The sequence below is a fragment of the Trichosurus vulpecula genome, chromosome 5, assembly GCF_011100635.1.
Source record: "Trichosurus vulpecula isolate mTriVul1 chromosome 5, mTriVul1.pri, whole genome shotgun sequence".
Lineage (NCBI taxonomy): Eukaryota > Metazoa > Chordata > Mammalia > Diprotodontia > Phalangeridae > Trichosurus > Trichosurus vulpecula.
This window is the reverse complement of record NC_050577.1, coordinates 184,076,317-184,091,942: the sequence shown is the minus strand read 5'-3', so window position 1 is coordinate 184,091,942 and position 15,626 is coordinate 184,076,317. Positions and strand designations below refer to the sequence as shown.

Genomic DNA, 15,626 nt, shown 5'->3' with positions numbered 1-15,626 from the left:
GAAGACAAATTAAATAGCACCAACTCTAGATATTTCTCTAATAGTATGACACAGTGGAAAGGATGCTGAATTTGGTGTCAGAGGACCTGGGTTCAAATTCTGGCTCTACCATTTGCTCCCTGTATGACCTTTGGGAAGTCACAACCTCAGTTTTCTCACTTGTAAGATGAGAGAATTGGACTAGTTGCTCTCTAAAATATCTTCCAGCTCAACATTTATACTATTATCTCATTCTATGACTGTTGATGGTACTCTTTCAATAAGTGTTATGTATGTTTCTGCTTTGTGCTGTTGATTCTTTTTAATTTTATTGAAACTGTACCTCTATTATTAGAAATAATGTTATGTTTTCCAGGAAGAAAATGAAAGAGCTACGTAGCTTAAAATTGAATAATGTCCCCCCAAATTAAAAAGAGCCAAGAGGTTATCTTATGCAATTCATAAATTATTGAATCATTATATGTATAATTTTGAATAAGCTAATGAGCCTAATATTTAAATAAAGCATTGAATATTTTAAAATGTTTTTTTAAAAAGTCCCAAAGTTAACAAGGATGACAAAAAGGTATTTGGGAATTGACAACCTATATGAGTTGGTCAGTGACAAATTGTTCTGTGACAAGACAGTGTTATCCTTCTTTTAAAATGTGTTTCTTTCAGGTCTTCTTTGAAGGACATAATTATTGAGATGATGGAAAGAGAGATTTTAAAATTTTCTAATCTTCAGAGAAAATGTCTATCCACAAAATAACTTTCCTGCTTAATCAATTCACAATCTGTGTGTGTGTGTGTGTGTGTGTGTGTGTGTGTGTGTGTGTGTTTTATTACTGCACTATGACAAGTTGAACTTGCAAACATTTGTATATGAAGATGTTGGTACAAAATGTTTCTATCAGCAGCTTGTATACAGACTGACTTATAAGCCAATCCACTGGGTAAATCATAGTCTAATTCTAAAAGGAAGTTTGCATCAAAAACTATTTAATCATGTCTCTTTTTATATCCCTTTAAAAAAAACAGTGCTCTTAGTCCTGATTCTTGGAATATGATGACCATGACCAAAAGCAGGTCCTTCTCTACTTCCTATGCTGTCTCTGCAGCTAACCATGTGAATTCTAAAAAGCAAAGTCGACCAGGTAAGCAAATCATTGATCAGTATGGTCTCAGTTGAATAAGTTTTCATACATCTATCATTTAAAAGTCATTTGTAGCAAATTATGAGAAAAGATCATTGTACCACAAAGTACTGGCACATTTTCAGTTGGTCAAAACATCCTGACATAGTATTCTAGTTCTGGTTTGGCTGTTAGGATAAAAAAATCCATACCATACCATCCCCATATATTATCACTAGTCATTTAAAATTCCTCACTTAGCGATGCTGTGTTTTGTATATTTGGAACGAGCTTTACAAGATCTCATGTTCTAATAGCCATAAGGCAAATGACAGTCAATGTTCAAGCTAAAGATTACCTTGAATGAATAGCACAATCTTCTAATACAAAGTACATGATGTATAGATGATCTACTGAGGTCAGTTTGTATTTTTTTGAAAAATACTCTTTAGATCAGGCCTGTACAACATATGGCCTTTGGGCCACTTGTGCCCCCCCCAGTGGATTGCCTCTGTGTATTCTCTCCTATTTGTCACATGACCCATGGCAACCAACCATCGTCAGTCTGTCTCTGGTTACTTTTACTTTGAAAGTGAGGTGCTAAAACCCTATCTGTTTAGCCTATTTTAATTTTGGCCCCTACCTCCTTCCAAGTTGTACAGGTCTGCTTTAGATGAATGATACTAACAGCTAGTAATATACATATATATTCAGGGTAATACCTACATATCCAAACCACTTCTAAACATAATGTATCTTTAAGGGAGAAATATTTTCCTTTCTTCTTATAACTTGCTTACATGACAGAGAAAGCAAGAAACCTGTTCTTGTTCATTTCAATAATGTCTCTGCGATTTTGGCAATAGTAGTACACCAGAAAACCCTGTTTCAGATTCTGCCTCTGAAGTAATTTGATCCCTTTGGTCCTCAGTTTGTTCAACTACATAAATGAGGGGGTGGGACTGGATCTTCTCTGATATCCCTTCCATCTCTTGATGGAGCCCGTAGCAGGATGGGTGTAAGGGAGTTTCCTTAATCTCAGGACCTTTAGATGGACAACATGTTCATGGAAAATAGAACCTGGGAATTATTTCTCACCTCTGGGATCTTTTCTTTGTTCATTTCAAGAAAATACTTTTAAGGGGAGAGCAAATACTTATAATGTATTATTAATAAACATTATAATTCTTCCCCAAGTCTGGCAGTTAGTATGTCAAGGTTCATAAAACACCATATTTGCATACAGTGTGCGTTTCAGCGAAACTTGTAGCACATAGCACTTGATTATTAATTACTTCTCTCATATGAAGTTATACTTATAAGGCTTAGGGCTCCATGGGAGAAGTCCAATATGCATCAAACTAGAATCAGAGTAAGAGAAATAGGCCACACTAATTGGCTTTTTTGCCTCTTTTTGAGAAAATACTTTCCAAGTAACCTTGCACATCATAATCACTGGAGATCTATTCATTTGCAATTAACACTACAAAAAAAGGACTTATTTTTTCTTTGGTGGAATGGGAAAAAAATGTGATAATTGAAAATTAAACTATCAAAATTTTTAATTTGCAGTCAACAAATAGCATTTCTGAAGTTTTACTTGGCGGCTAGAAAATTTCTGCCTGTAACACAAAAGTCAGGTTGGGTCCTCAATCCCTTTAGACAGTAAGCTCCTTAAGGGCAGGTACTATCTTTTGCCTCTTTTTGTACCCCCAGCACTTAGCACAGTAGGTCTTAATAAATGTTTATTGATTAATAATTTTTATTGAATTGACCATTTATTAAGCTTCTATTTTGTTCCAGGTACTCTGAACATGAATGCATCAGTTCCTCTCTTCCCCCACTTCCCATCCTTCCCACCTTATGCTCTCCCTTTTTGGTAGCCAACCACTTCGTATTAAACTATGCATTTAAGTATGTATTCCTAATTCCACTCCTTAGCCTCATCCTACATATTACCTTTTAGGGACATTACTCCTAGGATGGGACACAGCTTTATTGTAGGCATATACTTTCTAATTTAGAGGGATAATACAACAGAACTCACCTGCTGATGACAGCCAGTGTCCTTTCCTCTGAGGCTATCTGCTTATTCCTCTGAAGAATAAGTCCTGTTCTTCTCAAGAAAAAAGGGCTAAAAAAGCTAACCAACAAAAAAGGGTAAAAACAAAACCAAAAACAACCTTTTCAAGTGAGAGGTGACTGTATTATAGTATAAAGAATAGTAGATTTGTAATCAGAGGATCTGGGTTTGAATCTCTGCTCTGCTCCTTGATATTTATGTAATCCTGAACAAGTGACTTTTCTTTTCTGAGCCTTAAACACCTTGTCTTTAAAATGAAGGAATTGGATTTGGTGATGTCTAAGGTCCTTTATAACTTTAGATTTTATAATCCTATGAAACAAATTTCAAAGGCATTCAATTCCTAGTGGTTAAATAACACACATAAAAAATTTTTCCTTGTGAAAAAAATGCCTTTTCCAAGCTCTGTCAAAGAATGACAAATATTCCACCTTCTTTATTTTGTATATTTCCGTCCTAAGCCAAGGTGTCATAACGAGAGCATAATAGTCTAATTTAAGAGATCAGGTAAAAGAATATGTATTGGCATAGCATAAGCTTGACTATTAAGACATAGATTGGCACCCAGAAGAATCTCCCTACTGGGAAATAGTAATAATCACTAAACTTTTTAAATGTATCTTTATTGTTTTTTTTTTCTGCGTAGCCAATTTTTCTTTCAGTATCCTTCCCCACCTTGTCCTCCAGAGAGCCATCCCATATAATATGTAACAAAAAAGTAAAAGAAAAATGTCAGCAAAACTAATCAGTATATCACAAAAATCTGAAAACTATGTGCAATATTCCATATGCATAGCCACTCCATCTCTGCAGAAGAATTGAGGGAGGATTGTGTTCTCATTTCTCTTCTTCAGGGTCAATGCTTATTCTCTGAAATTTTGGAACATTCACTTCTGATTGTTTTACGGTGGTTGTTTTTCTTCAATTTCTATTGTTATAGTTATTGTGTATATTTTTTTCTTGGCTCTACCTCTCTGCATCATTTCATCAGTTTACATAGTCTTTCCATGCTTCACTATTCATCATATTTTGACAGGAATATTCCATTACAGTTACGTAACACTATTCGTTTGTCTATTCCTCAGGCAGTGAACATCTAGTTTTTACTACTGTAAAAGTTTTGCTATAAATGTTTTGGTATATATGGGGATTTTCTTCTTATCAGTGACTAGTCTTGTAATGGAATCTCTGGATCAAAGAGGTACAGACATTTTCATCATTGTTTCTGACATAATTCCAAATCATTTTCCAAAATAGTTGAATTGATTCATAGCTATACCGACAATATATTAATGTGCCTATCCCCTCAATAAGTACTATTCTCATCTTTTATCATCGTTGCTAATTTTGGGGGTATAAGGTAAAGCTTAAGGGTGGTTTTGATGTTTATTTCTTTCATTACTGATTTGGAACATTCTTTCAATATAGTTTTTAATAGTTTGGAATTCTTAATCCTTAAGTTTTTAAATTTTATTTTTGTTATCATTTGGACTATAACAGGAGGTAATAAAACTAGAATACTAAATAATTTAGCTGGAGAACCCTCACTCAGTAACTCTAATAATTATATAGACTACTAATAAACTTTTTATTTTATTGTCTGCTTTCTTTTGCATTGCCATCTTCAAAATGCTATAAGAACCTTATCCCACAAGATGCATTATTGTTTTAGGCATCTTACTAGATCTTTAAATTTAGCATTTTACCTAGCAGTTTCAATCTGTCCTTGATATTATAGAGAGAATTACTTTTTGCTATAGTTTTAAGCAAATAGTTTCCGAGGTTCCTTCCAATTCTAAAAGTCTATGATTCTGTGACTTAAAAATTAAAAAAAAATACAACAGTTCATCTTTCTGCATATTCACAAACTCTAGAATCTCCTTCCAAGTTCCAGTTTCAGGGAAACCAATACCAGTCAGACTTTTTCATCTATCTCTAAAGTCTCATGAAGAGGACATTTTGTCCTTAGCCCTCTTCTCTTAACTCACCCCTCTCCCCTCTGGAATTCTTCCTGGGAAAAACTGTGGTCCAACTTTTTCTTTTTAAAAATGAACAGAATTTCTAGGATGAAATAAATTTATAAGTTGGAACAAGTTAGGACTTTATTACTATGCTATGGCCCTAATATTATTTTGTTTACCTGTTTATAGCCACACAATCCTTAACCTTTCCTCAAGTAATACAATGTCATTTACTTCCTCCCTACCCCCCAAAAAAATTACTTTATAGAGAATTAGCAAGGAAACATGCCAGTCTGAATGCATAGCAACATGTTTCAAATGGAACACAACCCTAGACTAATGAGTTATCTCAGTTAAAATGTTCCTTCTCCTACAAATTGTATGAAAACCTTTGGGAGAGAACAACTTTATGAAAGATTTTTTCCCCATTGTTTTATGTAGATATTTCATTTAATTAAATCTCTGTTCTTTGAATTAATGTTTGTTTTTCCTGGCTTGGTGTAATAAAAAGGAGAAAAACAAGCAGTAGGAGCTTATGAGCTGAAGTTTTGAAGAAAGGCCAACCAAAAACTTACCTGTATTCTTGGTTTAACTTTCATAGTCCCAAGTTTGCGGGGATCTGGATATATCTAAATAAAAACAGAGTAAAAGGGAAGAAAGCTATGTATGGTATTGGAATGAGTATAGAAGCGAGTGGAGCTGAAAAAGAGATAGGCTAAAGACTAAAATAAGGAAAAACTAACAAGAGATAGAAAATGGGCCTAAAGTCAAGAATAAAAAGAAGGGGAGATGCTGAATCTATAATTTCTACAAAGCAATTAAATGATTTGGCTGCTGGCTCAACCAATCTGTATTAAGTGTTTTGACTACCTCACCCTTCAAGGAATTGCAATACAGCCACTTGTTAGCTAGCCACAAATGTAAGCAGAATGAACCAGGAACTACAAGAACCTTTTGATTAAAGCATAGAAAATATTCTTTTGAACATATATTTTCATTTCAATTTTGCTCTTGCATGCAAATCACTGCATACATTGGTCTACCATTAAGTCATAGAACTTCTTAAACTTGTCTAATTCATATTTATCTCATATGCAGTAGTCATTTCCTGAACTCTTATAAATTGGTTCCACCTATTGGCAGAGCTTACAGCTATCTCCACTCCTGAAAGTTAAACTTATTTTTCCTTATTAAAATGCTGAATTGCGAGACAATTTTTATAAACCTTAAGAAAAAATATTTTGACTTGTCATTTTATTTTATTTTTTTCTTTTAAATATATTTTTATTTTTTAGAAGCTCCTGAGGGCTAACCAAGCCATTTTCCTGTGAAAATATAACAGAAACTTTTATTTATCAGAACTTCTGGTTTCTTTCTTGTTCAATTAAACTTGGACTGAGAAAGTTTTTACAGCAAAAAAACAGATGGAGTCACTTAAATAATTTCCCTCCAGAATTGTTTATCTTTTTTTGATTGCTTAAAGTTACTTGTGTCATGACACACATTTTCTCATGCTCTCATAAATAAGGAATTAGGGCTGCATTACTCAATGGAGTTGGAATTTACTCTTCCTCTACTTGCATTCTTTAAAATATTTTCATTTTATATATTTTCCTGCAGGATGTTTTGAATCATACAAAGATTATATTTTGTTGGCTGTACTTTTTCCCCAAAGCTTATTTTAAATTGGCATAAATATTGAATAAAGATAGAGACTGAGCTTGTGATCTTATGAAGAAACTCCCCCTTACAAAGCAGGTTGGAACCTTCCCTAGAAATTTGAGTCTTTGAGAGCTGCTTGGATATTGAAAAGTTAAGTGTTTGTCCCAGAGTTACACTGTCAGTATTTGTCCAAAGCAGGACTTGAACCCTGATCTTCCTAGCTTTGAGGCCAGCACTCTATCCAGAATGCCACATTGCCAATGTAAATCTGTATCTCTACATTTATATGTAGCATACATTTGGATCTTAAGACTAAAAGGGAACTTAGGAGGTCACATAGCCTACCCTTCCAAATTCAAGCAGAACATACTTTTAGGGATATGAATGGGCAACTAGACCTATGATTTCACTGATATGGGGTGGGGGGATCCTAGTAAGAAACTTTTTCTACTAATGTAGATTGGCACTTTCTCAGCAATTCATAATCTGACTATCATCTAGAACACTTGGAAGTTAAATGACTTATCTGTGGTCATATTTTCAATATTTATCAGAGGAAGAGCTTAAAGAGAAGTCTTCCTGGCTTTGAGATTTCTACTAACTACCCCAATATGTCTGTCCATACTTAAGCCATCTCACAAAGATAGGAATATATCTTATTTGTCAAGATTTGGGGGGGGGGGTTACAGTTTTCCTTTTTAATCCAGTTTATTGTGACTGATGTTCTAGATTTGTTAGCTCATTCTATACTTTTAGTCCTCATCTGTCATTATCATAATGAGAAATGATATAGTTTTTTTCAGGTTTACAATGTGCTTTACAAATATTGTCTCATTTTATCCTCACAACAGCTCTGAGAGGTAGGTGCTATTATCATTCTCATTTTACATGTGAGAAAACAGAAGTAGACCGATGTTAAGTGACTTGCTCAGAGTCTAAAAGCCATTAAATATCTGGATTTGACTCCCATGTCTGGTGCTCTCACTGGGAACCACCCAGTGATTCCACTGGGCCACATTGCTCTCTTAGTTATCAACACTTGAAAGAATCCTTCCTATCCTTGAAGAACAGTATATATAATACATATTCATTTTAGAACTAATAGGTATAAATATAGAATTCCTCATGCTTTCTAATTTAAATACTTATAATGAAATAGTGAAACAAAGTCAGAGCACTTTTCATAATAAAAATAGCAAAACACCTTTATATAGTGCGTGTGTGTGTGTGTGTGTGTGTGTATTTACTTTGGACAAGTGAATTCATTCATCTGTATCTTTGTCTGATTTTCTACAAAATCAAAATACTGTTTCTTTTCATGGTGTTGTCAGGATCAAAGTTTGTTAAAATGTTTGAAATATTCAGACAAATAGCACAACCAACAGACAGAGGAGCAAAGCTATTCCATCTGGCACAATATTTGTTTTAATTTTAGTCCTAGGAGGCAACTTGCTGGAGACTTGAAGTCTGCTTATTTGTTTAAGTTTAGTTAATACACCAGCTCCAAGTACTGTAATAGACTTTTTAAAAATGTTAGAAGAACTAGTAACATTTCTCTAAGGACATGAGCTGGCAACTACTAAAAATTAGCAGTGATAAGATGACTGCAATTACTAATTGACTTGAGAAAATACGCCATATCAGAATAGCACTAGAGAACATTCTTTCAGGCTGTGAACTTCAGTTTTGTCAAAGGTGGCAGGAAATTACTTTCTACAACAACAAATTAACAACCAAGTATGTAGAGAATTAGTTGAAGCTATGCATATCTGAGATGCTTAAAGAATTGAAAGGGAGCAGCAGCATTTGAGGTGACATTGTCCTAGTTACCCTTTGCTTAGTAATCTCTGGACCAAATTTTTTCAAACTGTAATAGTAAGATAAATGTTTCCCTGGCAATCTGGAGTCTCTGTCTGGATAAATATGACCTAGAGTTTGTACTCCCTGACTGAGATTCTAGACTGTTACAGAGTGCCTAAAGAGAAGGCAGACTGAAAATTGTCCTTTTAAAAAAACCCTTAAGTTGAAATCAAATAAAATTAAAATATAAATTATCTTATGCTATATGTGAATCCTGAAGAGCAATATAAATGTATAATAGCATAAAACAAAAATAAACAGGTACTGTACCAGGAACCAGTAGACTTGGACTATAGTCTCTTCCATTTATTTGTTTTATGATTTGGGGCAGTCTGAGTCTCAGTTGCCTCATTGAAATGGAAATAATATTTTACTATTACTATGCACTAGAAGAAGATTGGACTGGATGATCTCTTGAAGTCCCTTCTCATTCTCTGATTCAGTGATGTGGATGGCTACAGAATGATTCAAGGAGGTTGCTATCATTCCTAATTGTTTAATAAGTAAGATAAGAGAACATAATCCTTTAGAATCTCAGGCTTCACTCAATTCACGCAGAAGGAGCTGGAAGGGGCATGTATTCTTTTTTAGTCTTTTAAGACCAAAGGAAACAAAGCAAGCCAAAGTCCATTTTTCTTTCCAGTGGACCAGAAAAATTTTGATAAAAGTGAAATATGTGAACAAATTGGCATATCTTTGAGCACAATTGTGTTTTAATCCATCTGTTAGCTAATCACACAATATACTGCATTGGGCACACCATTTGGGCCCCAGTAGTTCTACTGAAAAATGAGAATCAAACCACATCACTTTTAGTTTTTATTTGTATCACATATTTTCTTTAGCTTCATGTTTTACCATATAATAAAAAAAATTTAGATAAATATTCATAAGGAATTCTTTTCTATGGTTTTTTCTTTTTATTTTTAAGGAGATCTATATGTAAGCTTCAAATTCTTAAAGGTCATTTTAGGATGTAAGTTTGAAAGAACGTTTTCTAATGCTGGGCTTCTTAAATTTGGGTCTGTAGATTTTTGAATTTTTTGATATTTAATATTTCTTTTTCTTTGAAATTTCATGGTTTTTTGTTATTTCACTGCAATTGTTTTCCTTTTGTGGCAGGAGCAATATTCTAATCTTTGCCCCACGCAACTAAGACTAGTTTTTACTTAAAAGGTATTAAGACCATTTCCAAGAATCAATTACTTCAGGGGACTAAAGGTTCAGGCAATTGACCTAACTTTCTGGTCAGCTGAATTCAAAGTAGCCACAAAGAATTCTAGGTATTCTTTGATGCTCGGCTATTAGAAAACTATGGACAGCTTAGGCAAGGGAGCTTTGCTGAGATGAATCAACTTGAGGTGGCCTCTAGGTCTAACCTTATTGAATATCATTCTCCTACAATAATTGCTCAGTAAATCTTTTGTTTACTGTTGAATGATATATGAATACTTCATTTTTCCTGATATGTAACCAAAACCTCTGAGGGACTGACCTGGATCAGGCCTGGAACTGAATAGTCAGAGAGCAGGATGGCAAAATGTATCTTGGAAAATGTGGCATAGGTTTGAGAAATGAGATGTCTCATATGTCTATATCATTACTTTCTTTCAAGAGCAAAGTGGAAGTTTCTGAATATGATGCATATAGAATATCACAAAAATATAGTTAATTATATCTTTAAAAGACAAGAACAACTAGTTTCTTATGTGTTATGAATGAATGGAAAACAAAACTTTTATTAAGCATTTACCTCACATTCTAATATGTAGGAAGCTCCTACTAGAAAGCAGATGGAAAGGCTAGGTTATACTTAGGCTGCTGTGACAAACTTGGCAAGACTCAGATGTCTTTAGGATGTTTCATCAGGTCAGCTGGATATGGTGTGTATAGCAGCAAGGCAAATCATAAGATTTGGTGTGATAAAGGTTGTTGTGGCAACAGAGATGGCAGAGGCCTGGTTGTAGTTTGTGACTCCCTACACATTTAAATAGTTCCAGCAGTGATGTGCTCCATTAGTGGATAGTAGTGCACTTCGAGCGACTTAACTCATGACCATGGGGGGAGGTGGGGAGGAAATGGACCCAAGGTTTATAGTGAAGAGAGTGCTCTGGGTATCTTTTCACGGTGCCAGTTGATGATGGGGAGTTGGAACCAGTGTATATCTGGAAGGGGGAAAGAACAAATTGGCAGGAAGGTTGGGGAATGGAGGCCTTCTTGCAAAAAGTCCCTAGCCAAAAGTCACTTCAGAAATAGCTAATAGCATCATTGACTAGTGAAAAAAGAGGCAAAAGTCTACATCAAATTATTACGAAGTCTAAAAGTGAGAACATAATGTAAACCATTGCCACAGTTTCAGCCTGATCTATTTAAATAACTGTCTATGTCAAAAAGAAAATTGGAAAAAGAATAGATGTTGACATTGATAACCTCAATTGCCTACATAAGCTCAACCAGTAAAAAGTAGTCAATCAATAAGTGCAAAGGCATTCAAAAACCACTTTTTGCCAACAAACACTTGATCTTATTGCCAAATGGAAGGATGCAGAATCCAAGGGCAACAAAAGATTAAAATATACACCAATTTGTAACACATTATATTGAAGGCTGGCAGAAGATTACAAGCAATATCACCTCATAAAAGAATGAAAAGCAGTAGAAGCCAAAATAAATCTATCTAAAGCTTGGCACGAGAAACAACTGTCCCACATTTTGATGTATTCATAGACAAAACTGGCAGGAAAATAACAAATAAGCATCACAGAGAACAAATTTTTTATAGTCTTTATATAAGTCTTTTTCATTATTAGTGACAGAGGAAAACACCAGGTTTGGACCTTTTAGTCTCTGTTATGAAGAAGAAATGTCACTTAAAAAGATGAAATTGGGAAAATCAACTGGAACAGACCAAGTTCATGTAAACAAGTCTATTTTATACTAAAGGCAACATGATCTTGAAAGCATTCGGGAATCAGTAAACTTGCCTTTATTAAGTACTGAGGACACAAAGAAAGGCATATATATATGTGTATATATACATATACATATATACACACACATGTATATAAGCATATATGTGTGTAGGTGTATGTATATATGTATATGTGCATATATGTATGTGTGTATACATGCATATATACATATATATTCGCTATTGTGGAGAAAATATACAAATGAATATGTGCAAGATATATGTATGTATATATATACACACACACATATATATATATATATATATATTATACACACACAGAGAGAGAAAATGGGGTCATCTCAAATAAAAGGTACTGATTAAGGAGGGCTACAAAAGTTTTCTTGCAGAAAATGGAACCGTTTTACATGATGCATTAGGGTGATGAATATGTGGAAAAAAATGGGAAAAAGTTCACAGACATAATTCTCTAAAAGGCAGATCAAGAGAACATCAGTAACTGCTTGCCCATGTACCTAACTTCTCAAGTTTATAAAGTCTTTATGAAAATGATCTATGGGTGTTTTTAGGATATATTAATGAAAATAGGAGATGGCAATGGGCAGGCTTTTGTAAATGATCCCTACAATTGACTGAAAATGTGGAAAATTCAAAATACTATTGAATTTATGGATTATGAACCTACAAAAATTTATTTAAGGATGGATGTGAGTGATATAACTGTAAAGTTTATAACTTTATAATTTTAAATTTAAATAACTTCCAATAAGAAGTTTCTTGTGCTTATTTTAAGATCATATGAATTTATTTGATAAATTTAGAAACAGGGAAAATTCTGTTGCATAACCCTCCGATCATTAACATCAAAGGTGTCAAACACAGACAAGTATTCTCAAGGGGTTTACCACAGTCAAGAAGGCTATAATGCACAAGGTCCAGAGGGACTGCTTACAGAAGATAAAGTACATCAAATGATCCTATTTCAATGGCATTGTGCTAATGACACCAAGCCTCAGAATATCGGGACTTTATCTATAATTACTCAAGAAAAACATAGTCTAACAATCATATTGGAAAAGAAATAAGAGGATGAAAAATGCCCATTGTTTAGAGTATGACATGGAGTGAAATAGCTAGTCCATTGAGTTAGTACATTAATACAAAAATCTTAGAAGCACCAAAGACAGAAAAGTTGAGACTAAAATAGGAAAGCAATAGAATAGGTTTGATTTCATCTGTGTAATTTGTTAAATATTTTTAATGTTACCAAACTTCTCTCTAGCACAAAGATTCTATTTTCAATTTAAAAAATATTTATTTTAAACATTCTTTTTTTTTTAAATTTTGAGTTCCGGATTCTCTCTCACCTTCTCACCCCTTCCCCACCCGTTGAGAAGCCAAACAATAGGATATGAGTTTACATGTTAAATTATGAAAAACATATTTCCATATTTGTCACATTACAAAAATGAAATAAAAAAGATAAAGATAAAAATTCAAGATAATTATACTTAAATTCACACTCAGTGTTCATCAGTTCTTCTGGGAGTGAATAGCATTTTTCATCATGAGTCCTTTGAATTGTCTTGAGCCATTGTATTGATCACAGTAGACAAGTCTTTCACAGTCAGTTATCATTATGATATTGTTGTTATTAGGCACAGTGATTGCATCAGTTCATATGGATCTTGCTGTGTTTTCCTGAAATCAACTTCCTTGTCATTTCTTATGGCACAGTGGTACTCTATCACAATCATATGCCACAACTTGTTCAGCCATTCCCCAATTGATGGGCATCCCCTCAATATCCAATTCTTTGCCACTCCAAAAAGAGCTGTTTTAATATTTTTGTACATATAGGTAATTTCCTTTTTCTTTGATCTCCTTCTTATACAAACCTATAGTGGTATTGCTGGAGCAAATGGCATCTACAGTTTTATAGCCCTTTGGAAATAGTTCTATATTGTTCTCTGGAGTAGCTGGACCATTCACAACTCCACCAACAGTTCATTAATGTACGTATTTGCCCTTGTGCCCTCCAGAATTTGTCATTTCTGACAGGTTTGAAGTGGTACCTCAGAAATGTTTGAATTTGTCTTTCTCTAGTCATTAGTGATTTAGAACATTTTTATTTGACTATGCATACTTTTGATTTCTTCTTCTGAAAACTGACAGTTCATATTCTTTGATCATTTATCAATTAGGGATTAGCTTTTATTTTTATGAACTTGACTCAGTTCCCTACATATTTAATTTAATTTAAATTTATTTATTTAACATATTTGGTTTTCAGCATTGATTTTCACAACAGTTTGAATTACAAATTTTCTCCCCATTTCTACCCTCCCCCCCACTCCAAGATGGCATATATTCTGGTTGCCCTGTTACCCAGTCAGCCCTCCCCTCTATCACCCCCCTCCCCTCTCATCCCTTTTTCCCTTCCTTTCTTGTAGGGCAAGATAAATTTCTACGCCCCATTGCCTGTGTATCTTATTTTTTAGTTGCATGCAAAAACTTATTTTTTGTTGTTTTTGAACATCTGTTTTTAAAACTTTGAGTTCCAAATTCTCTTCCCTCTTCCCTTCCCACCCACCCTCCCTAAGAGGTCAAGCAATTCAACCTAGGCCACACGTGTATCATTATGTATAACCCTTCCACAATACTCATGTTGTGAAAGACTAACTACATTTTGCTCCTTCCCAACCCATCCCGCTTTATTGAATTTTCTCCCTTGACCCTGTCCCCTTTCCAAAGTGTTTTTTTGATTACCTCCACCCCCATCTGCCCTGCCCTCCATCATCCCCCCTCTTTTATTTTTTTTATCTTCCTCCCTCTTCTTTCCTGTGGGGTAAGATACCCAACTGGGTATGTATGGTATTCCCTCCTCAGGCCAAATCTGATGAGAGCAAGGTTCACTCATTCCCCCCTCACCTGCCCTCTCCCCTCCTCCCACAGAACTTCTACCTCTTGCCACCTTTATGCGAGATAATCCACCCCATTCTATCTCTCCCTATCTCGCTCCCTCAGTATGTTGCTCTCTCATCCCTTAATTTCATTTTATTTATTTTAGATATCTTCCCTTCATCTTCAACTCACCCTGTGTCTGCTCTCTCTCTTTTACATATATATGTATATATATATATATATATATATATACATACATATATATATACACACACACATACACATTCACTTCTATATATACATAAACATATATATGTGTGTATGTATATATATGTGTGTGTGTGTATATATATATATATATATATATATATATGTATATGCATATTCCCTTCATCTACCCTAATACTGAGGTCTCATGAATCATACACATCATCTTTCCATGTAGGAATGTAAACAAAACAGTTCAACTTTAGTAAGTCCCTTGCAATTTCCGTTTCTTGATTACCTTTTCATGCTTCTCTTGATTCTTGTGTTTGAAAGTCAAATTTTCTATTCAGTTCTGGTCTTTTCACTGAGAAAGCTTGAAAATCCTCTGTTTTATTGAAAGTCCATATTTTGCCTTGGAACATGATACTCAGTTTTGCTGGGTAGGTGATTCTAGGTTTTAATCCTAGCTCCATTGACCTCCGGAATATCGCATTCCAAGCCCTTCGATCTCTTAATGTAGAAGCTGCCAGATCTTGGATTATTCTGATGGGGTTTCCACAATACTCAAATTGTTTCTTTCTGGCTGCTTGCAGTATTTTCTCCTTGATCTGGGAGCTCTGGAATTTGGCGACAATATTCCTAGGAGATTTCTTTTGGGGATCTATTTGAGGAGGCAATCGATGGATTCTTTCAATTTCTATTTTGCCCTGTGGCTCTAGCATATCAGGGCAGTTCTCCTTGATAATTTCTTGAAAGATGGTATCTAGACTCTTTTTTTGATCATGACTTTCAGGTAGTCCAACAATTTTTAAATTATCTCTTCTGGATCTATTTTCCCGGTCAGTGGTTTTTCCAATGAGATATTTCACATTGTCTTCCATTTTTTATTCCTTTGATTCTGT

General features: G+C 34.4%; 1 protein-coding gene across 1 annotated transcript in view; it reads left to right on the top strand.

The window, feature by feature from the left end:
* Positions 1–15,626, top strand: part of PDE3A (phosphodiesterase 3A) — a 375,799-nt gene that overhangs the window by 285,727 nt on the left and 74,446 nt on the right. Inside the window, exon 5 of the mRNA XM_036759517.1 lies at positions 1,021–1,136. Within this exon, the coding sequence (XP_036615412.1) occupies positions 1,021–1,136 (116 nt within the window). The remainder of the gene's footprint in view (positions 1–1,020; positions 1,137–15,626) is intronic.